The sequence below is a fragment of the Glycine soja genome, chromosome 14 (assembly GCF_004193775.1).
Source record: "Glycine soja cultivar W05 chromosome 14, ASM419377v2, whole genome shotgun sequence".
NCBI lineage: Eukaryota > Viridiplantae > Streptophyta > Magnoliopsida > Fabales > Fabaceae > Glycine > Glycine soja.
Genome location: NC_041015.1, coordinates 7,371,009 through 7,379,612, shown reverse-complemented (window position 1 = coordinate 7,379,612; position 8,604 = coordinate 7,371,009). Strand labels below are relative to the sequence as shown.

At 30.7% G+C, this 8,604-nt stretch overlaps 1 protein-coding gene across 3 annotated transcripts; it reads left to right on the top strand.

Moving 5' to 3' along the window:
• Positions 1–4,453: 4,453 nt before the first annotated feature.
• On the top strand, positions 4,454–7,915 carry LOC114384481 (transcription factor ALC-like). Of its 3 annotated transcripts, none has more exons than XM_028344150.1 (6): positions 4,455–4,902; positions 5,353–5,439; positions 5,518–5,583; positions 5,717–5,782; positions 7,002–7,280; positions 7,582–7,915. In XM_028344150.1, exons 1-6 carry the CDS (start codon positions 4,588–4,590, stop codon positions 7,657–7,659), a joined length of 891 nt encoding a protein of 296 aa, XP_028199951.1. In that variant the 5' UTR covers positions 4,455–4,587; the 3' UTR covers positions 7,660–7,915. The 3 variants fall into 3 exon arrangements, with proteins under 3 accessions (XP_028199952.1, XP_028199951.1, XP_028199949.1); XM_028344148.1 differs by having other exon boundaries at positions 4,456–4,902; positions 5,350–5,439; XM_028344151.1 differs by lacking the exon at positions 5,353–5,439 and having other exon boundaries at positions 4,454–4,902.
• Positions 7,916–8,604: the final 689 nt, after the last annotated feature.

Below are 8,604 nucleotides of genomic sequence, written 5' to 3'. Positions count from 1 at the left end.
TTGTAAACAAATTTTATATTTTTCTAATTTTTGATTCATATTTTTTTAAAAGAGAAAAGACAACTATTCATGCATCAATTGGTAGTTTTTATGTTATTGATTAAGACTCTGTTTGGTATCGAGGGATGAAAATATGTGAAAGTGTGAGAGATGTAAATGAATGAAAAAGAATATAAAGTAAAATTATTTGGTAAAGATAAAAGAAAGGATAAAAATAATAAAATATTTGAATTATGATTAAATATGAAAAACAAGAAAGAAAAAATTTAAATGATTTACAAAATTTCCATTTTACCCCAGCATAGAAAAAGATGAGTATTTTATTTTCGTGACAATATCGAAGCTAGTATTTTATTTTCTAAAAGACAACCGTAACCAATTATGCTACACAGTATATATGATTATGTCTAGCATAAACGGCTATGCTTATATGCCAATCAACTATGGTATGCATAATTGGTTATACCTTTATAGCATAATCTGTTGTTTTTGACAAAATTAATCGTACCTGCTGAAATGAAATCCACCATGAATTGAGTAATCATCATCGTAAAAAATGCTTCAAAAAACCTAATATCCATCCTTCAGTCCCACCATGTTCAAGTAATGGTGCAGAACACACTCATTGGCAAATGGCAATGAAATTCATATTAGAAACTCGAAATTAGTTGGTAGATTGGGTTACCTCTTTGGAAGGTGTTGTGAGGAGAAGGACGAGCAACATAAGGTTTGGCTTTCAACATAAGGTCACAGGTTAATAGTGAACACGAGTCCCACAATACAAATAAAAAAAAAATGAGGAACGGTTTTGCCAAAGCAAAAAAAGTGGAACCGTGATCTTCTGATTCTTCTCTTTCAACGCATTTGATCTCAATTTGAGATGAAAGTTCTCCAGCATGGAGCCCATATTCATTATACCACTTTCAACCCTTTTTCATGAATAAGAAACACCCCCAGTTTCACTTTTATTGTATTTCATTGTTACTCAATTTCATCCCCCATACTTTCGATAGAACCAAGCATACTGTAACAACTTTGCAAGAAGAATTAGACATGTACTGTAAGTAATTTTTTATTTATCAAAATCTGTTTTTTATAGAAAGTTTTTCAAACCAATTATTTTACCACTTAAAGTATCTTACAAGTAGTACTATTCTTTTATTTATACATAAATATTTATATTAAAATACAATATTAGTATATGATATGGGGTCAATTTTTTTGGGAGCCTCGAAGACAAGAATAGGGGTGTTGGTGGATCGATTTTGGTCAAATTTAGGACCTAACCAAATCAAATTTAATTAGTTTGATTTTGTTTGATTTTTACCATTTTTTTTGAAATCCAACCCAATCTATTTATGAACGATTTGATTCGATTTGAGCTAACAGATTAATCATTTAAATCTAATATTTTATTTTTAGAATTATTATTTTATATCATAATTCATTCAAATATCTATTACAATTAATATAATATTATCAAATGTTCTAAAATAGATTCATTTAATACTATCAACCTAATATTCTAAAATAGACTACTATAAACTAAAATAAAATGTTCTTTAAAAGATTTATTATAATAATCTGAATTACAATTATTTCCTATAAACTAATTTCTTACAATAAATTTTGCAATCATATTTGTTGGAATAAATGAATAAAATATGATCCATTAATATTATAAATAACAACAATATACCTAAAAGTAATACCTTAAGACGATCTAATACTAGTAGTTCCAACATTTGGAGTCTCAATATTAACAATATTTAAAACCAAACAAAATAATTTTAAATTTTTTTATTGGATCTATAAATCTAAACTCATGACACAATTCATATATAAACAATTTTAATTAATTTAATTCAGTTTTGATCCAAATACATAAATAATCTAATTCAAACTTTTTAGATCAATTTAAATCAATTCAGGATTTCTTAATGACTCTACCCGCGGATACCCATAAACAAAAAAAGCTTGAAGTTAGGAGAAGCTAATCAAATACTGACCCGTCACCGTAAAGGAAATGGCAAAGGGCCCATAGTAAGCTCATTGGCATTCCAGCCCATTATTTCCTTTATTTCATCTAAATATATTCTCTCTCTAATTTAAAACATATGAGATATTATCCAAAAAAAAATAATGTGAGATGAACAATATTTTCATTCAATTATAATAAATTCAAATCATAACATGATAGCATAATTTATTTTGCTTTATTTAGCCATTAAAATTAAAATATTTGACTCTCCAATTGAATCTCGAGATATTTTTATAAGTTTAAATTTTTTTAGTTTATTACGAAACTAATCTTCAATCCGAAGGATTCTCACCCCACAAATTTAATGATGATAACGTGTGTTTATCAAGTGAGATACATCCATTAAATTTTGTTTTGTTTTATTAATTGTTGCTATTAAATATCTAAAGAGTACACTTAAGATATTGACTTAAAAAATGAAAAAAAAATTATGGTAAAAATTATAGAAAAAACGTAAAATTAATTATAATAACATGATTTTATGCATTTTAATAAAAAAAATTTAAATTTCTTAATTTATGTCCTAAAGCATCTTTCATTTCTAAAATAACCAAAGGCCAAATCCGAAATTCCTAGCTTGATTTTTTTTTTTTTTTAAAAATCTTACAAGCAATAGGGGGGAAAAGAAGGTAGTAGTAGGTGTATTGTATTAGGAAAAATTGTGAGCAGAACACGCAACCAAAAGTAGCCTCGGGAATTGCACATTTTGGCTCCATAATAAATTGGTCTCGTTTGGTTGGATAAGACGGTGAAGATTACTATGACGTCTTTTGACTTTTGCTTTTTTTTTTTTTTCTTCTTCTTTTCTTTTCATTTTTCATCGTTTCAATCTTTTAAATTTATTTTTTGATATATTTTTTATTTATTAGTTCACTTCAATTTCTGAACTGTCTCGCAGGTTAAGCGTTAAGCATTGAAAACCCATGGTCAAACTCACGGCAAGATAAAATAGCAATAACTATAAACTGTTTCTGACACTGCAATAAATAATTAGTTTTTCTAGAAGAAAATAACTTAGCAGACTACAAATGATAATTTTCTTTTTCAAAATATTTAAGTTCTAATTTATTTTATCACGAATTCAATCATTCATGCCCATCTTCGTATTGAGATAAAAAGAAAATCGTTAAAAACAAATGTGCGCATTTTGAGTACGAATTATTTATGTACGCATCGACATGCATACATTTTATTTTGTGTGTGTGAGATCCTAAGGTATACAATAGATTCAACTAAATATGTTTTTTTGTGTAAACCAAAAAAACTTTATGATTTTTGGTTTAAGTGTCTCTTTAATTTACAAGTCGATAAAATTAGTTTTAATTAAGAAAATAGTTTTAAATATTTAAATATGATTGAAATGTGTTTATATTAATTTCAATAGGATCTTTTAAATGAAAAATATGTATCGCGATATCTGAATGACTCCTTTTTATGTAGAAATCACCGAGCTAAGAATTTGACTATTCGTAAAAAGTTTGACTTTGTGCTCTCATGTTACATAATTAAAATTGTTTAGCACTTAGAGTACATTGATCTCCTCTTTTATAACCACCAACATATACATACACAACTTTTATTTAGTTTTAATTAAAAGAAAAATAAAAAAGTTTAGTTTTTCCATACGTTGCCAATAAATTAGAAATCATATCAAATATAATTTTTTAAATAATAATTATAAAAATCAATAAACTTGTTATAGATAGTAACAATCTACTATAAATGAATGATAACATAAAAATGTGTTTAAATTAGCAACAGGAATCGAAGCTGAGAATAAAATTATGTTGAAATCAACATAAAAACAACCACTTGTTGTTTCAGAAATTTATAGTGAGTTTGATCTCACTATGTTACCAAATATGCATTAAATAGACTTGATTTTTCCTTCTTTTTACAAAAATAGACTTGATTTCTCTAAAGAAAGATAGAGTATATAATCACAGCTGCAAAAAAAATTAACTGTTAATTTTATTATTAATAATAATTAAATCATTTACCATATATTATGGTGAGTAATTATTTTGGTGTATAACATGATAAGTATATATTGTTTGTTTCCATGTTATTAATATTTCTTTCAATTATATTTTTTTAGACTTAAATACGAAATTTTATTTAAGAAAATCAAATTTAATATAACTCCCACCAACAACTTGATGGTTTATGGTGAGTATATAATTATGCAAACTGAATTACTCAGTTCGAAAAAGCTCAATCCTTCTAAATTACTACGAGTTCTAACTAAATTTAAAGAGAAACACACGTAAACTAAATATGCAGCAAGGGAAGTAAGATAAGTAATAGAGGCGGGAGAGTAATCAATTGTAATGACAACAGTAAACGACCTCGAACAAACAAAACAGTGTAATAAAGACAATTTAAAACGTTAATCCCGCTTTACACAAAATCCTCTTGTCCTATTTTTGCTGCTATTTGCAAGCTGCTGCGCAGAGCATAGCATAACAGAGCACACCAACACCAACATCAACATTCTCATTCTCTCTCTTTTTTCTTTCAGTTTTGGCTTTGATCTTTCAAGTTCAATGGCTGGAGATATAGGGAGAGCCTTGCCTCCTCCTGATTCAGAAGAATTCTCAACCTTGTTCAACCAACTCCTCCACAATTCTCCCCCACTAGGAATGGACCCCAATCATTCACCTTCTGATTTCACCCCACACAACACCACCATCAACATCAACAGCAACAACAACAACAACACTGTTCCTTCCTCTCCCTCAAATTTCAATTTCTCTGACCCCCATCATTACATCCCTGCCTCTGATGCCACCACCTTCAAGCAACACAACATCAACCACAACAACAATCACACCCCTGATTTCACTTCTTCTCATGTTGAGGTACCACTCCTTAGTCCTTCCAATTCTTTTTTGCTTCCCCGCAAAAAAGCGTCATCACTTACACACACCCTTTAGACCCCACTCTTCAATTTTAATGTCAAAATTGAAACTTGCTCAACATCGAAATTCTCTATTGCTAATAGTCAAGGTTTTAAATTGCGGTCACACGGTCGCATTTTTGTCGCGATCCTTAATATTGTAGGAAAATAGGGCCGATGTAGTTACAATTGCGGTCATGAAGACTTAAAAAATCTTGACGTTATGGAGAAAATTGTAGTAGTAGACTATTTTTTAAAACCTTGCTAATAGTTTATATGATTTTGGCTTCAAAGCTTTAAGGAAACTTAGAACACAGAGTTGGGTATCTCTTTTGGAAATTCAAAAATTGCATTTTGGATGGCCTTTTTTCTGTTAGTGAGTGGAAGTTTCTTTTTTGGTTTTTGATAGAAGAGTGTGGAGGCATCGAAACCTGTCCCACCACCACGTTCTTCGTCAAAGAGGAGTAGAGCTGCAGAGTTCCATAATTTGTCTGAAAAGGTTCTGTTTTTATCTTTCAATTTTATGAGAAATCTTTCTATTTTTCTTAGTTCTGATTGATGATTTTGATGTGTGCAGAGAAGGAGGAGTAGGATTAACGAGAAAATGAAAGCCTTACAGAATTTAATTCCAAATTCCAACAAGGTACAATATCTCTACATATATTTATAATCATTTTGCCTCTTCATTAAGTTGATTAATCTTACAAAATACTACTATTCTCTTTTCTTTAGAATTATTTTTTTCTTGATGATTCCTTTGTGTTTGTTTTCAATAGACAGACAAAGCTTCAATGCTAGATGAGGCCATAGAATATTTAAAGCAGCTCCAGCTTCAAGTGCAAGTGAGTTTTCTTTCATTCGACTTGTGATATTTATATTAATCACCTCCTTGGATATGTCTTCTGTTCCCTACTTGACTCATATGTATTCTTTTGTCCTCTCTGCATTTAGTTACTTATTTCACAATAGGATTTTCCTTTTCATGAATACTTTTTGAGCAAACAATACATTCTCTAACACAGTCTTTTGAATAACCTCTCAATTTGCTCATAGTTTTATAGTTTCTAATAATTTTTAATCAATTGCAAAGTGTATTAGAGAGGAGAAATTATTTTATGGTTGAGATTATAGACACATGGTGGTCCTAAACCATGCAACGATTTATGTTAGAAAGTGTGTTGCTAACGGTTCTCATACTTTTTTATTATGAACGAAAGAATGAATTTTTCATGGAGATTTTCCAATGAGATGAACAGTTGAGAACTTTAAAACCTGTTTCGGGCAGTGCAATCTACATATCATGCTGCTAGGCTGAGTTACAGAATCAATAAACAACAAATATTATGACTGTTTGTTCGCATGTTCAACCTTGATTTGGCATGGAGGAGGGTTTCTTTTGTTAGTCACCAATAAACTTTACATCAGTGCTACATAACTTGAGAGGGTCAGTTAACTCTTGAATATTTGTGTGCTACACATTGTCCTTAACTATGGCATGTGCGTCAATGAAACAAGACTAAATGCTCACTATGGTCCTTCTGAAGTTGTTTCAATTCTTTTTGGTATATTTTGTGACTAACCAATTTTTCCAAAAACTTAAGCTGTTAGGTGAAGATACGTATATGATTTTTAGATTACAGTTTTAACAAGAGCCATTGCATTTGAAGTACGAATGATTCATAGGTCTATTTACCTTGTACTGAAATTCAACTTTTTATTAGAAGAATATATACAAGCAATGATCAAACTCTAGGCCCCTTGGTAATAGAAGTTTTGTTACTATGTTATGAACCAACCATCCTAAAAGTTGAAGTTGTTAGGCAAAGACACGTGAATGGTTATTATATTACATCGCTAACACATTATAGACTTGGTAGGATATTTTGAACCTATAACACATGCTCAAGCGGCTACAGTATTAACTGATTCACTTTAGTTAATCGAGGGCGAAAAAAAGAAAAGAAAAGGCTTGGAAGTTGTCTTGCCACATTTAGGTTATTTGGTTTCATTACTCTTTCATTGACTAATTGTCAATTTTAGTACTTGTGATTGATTCTGCAGATGTTAATGATGAGAAATGGTTTGAGCTTGCATCCAATGTCTTTGCCAGGAGGACTAAGACCTATGATAATGCCTCAGACTGGATTGAATCTTGATGGGAGTAATGGATTTCAGAATTCTACCTGTGCAATTGCCTCATCTTCAAATGATGAAAGCTTGGTGCGGCATGCCTTTAGTTTTCCAAAGCAATGCAGCATCTCAAATAAGTCTATTGGTGTACCCTCCGTGAAAAACATAGCAACTTCGGATACCTCATCCACTTTTCATCCCTCTATTAAGGTTTGTGTTCAATACTTCAACCGTTCAATATCATCTTACATAGTTGTCATGATGGAAAAATTATCATGTGATCTAGGACCATTATGAATCTATAGTTTTGACCAATCTTGATATGACACATAGCTGAGTTTTTTTTAACTCTTATCATAAATTTTAAAACTCAACTATATATCACGTGAAAACTTGTCGAGACTATGGATGCATGGTGGTCTTAGACTATACAATAATTTCTTGTCATGATGAGTACTTCATTTTTCTTAATATGTCGAGCTTAACGACTCTTCTTTGTGCAATTATGAAGGATGCACTCTACGGCAACATGCCACAACCGTTTATGGATACAACAAAGATTGGAAAACCCTCTCCAGACGTGTCTTAAACAGCTCGATTTCATTGAGGGAGAAAAGAATTTTTTAGATGGCAAGTCGCCTCGTAAAAGGGTAGCTTTGTTCAGGCATTATAATCTACATTTAAATCTGCTGACTATATGACACTCCATTGGGTTGTTCCTGGTGCAGTTTAATTTGTAGCAGTTTGACAGAGTCTTTGTGCCATTGTTGACACTTGCATAAAAATGTACAAGTATTTTATAACTTCATCAATTGCAAAATGCAGCTAATGAACATTCTGCAACATGTTGTGACTGACTTGTGATATTTTTAGATCTGTTATATTCTTGGATGATTAGATATATTCAATAAACTGCATATCGATGTACACAATGCTAGAGCAGAGAAAACAATATTGTGATCTTCGCCAGTACTTCTAGATTCAAGAATGACCCTACCTTATAATATCAGTTAACGTGTTGCAACTTGCATGGTGACTAATTTCCATTTAAAGTGGACACAACAAGTGACAGATCTAAGATCCTAAGTCAGTGAATGTAAATTATAAAAAATAAAATTAGTGGGTTCAATTATATAAATATAAATGAAATAAAATATAAAAATATAAGATTTTATTCATAAATTTGATGAATTTTAAAAAATTAGGGGATGCAAGTGCACCCTCTGCTGGCTGTAGGTCCGCCAGACACAACTGCACAAGGCCTCTCTAATCCAACTAGAACAAAGCCGAATGTAAAAACACTATTAGTTTCGGTTATCGTTTAAGTTGTTAGGCTTGTTATAATCTGTGTGTTTGGATACCACAAAAAATCGATTTTGGGGGCAAAAATTGTGGTGTCACCGTGAATTTTGAGAAACAACAATGTATTGCTTTATATTTACCGTGGGATTGACCACGATTTTGTTTCACTGTGCCGCCACCCGAATTGTATAATCTCAAAAATAGTTTGCGGATAATGATTATAAAATAAGCA

Coding starts and splice junctions, on each gene's coding strand:
- LOC114384481 (XM_028344148.1), top strand. CDS start 4,588: ATGGCTGGAGATATAGGGAGAGCCTTGCCTCCTCCTGATTCAGAAGAA. Junction 5,440..5,517: donor TCCATAATTTGTCTGAAAAG/GTTCTGTTTTTA, acceptor TGATGTGTGCAG/AGAAGGAGGAGTAGGATTAA. Junction 7,281..7,581: donor CTTTTCATCCCTCTATTAAG/GTTTGTGTTCAA, acceptor GCAATTATGAAG/GATGCACTCTACGGCAACAT.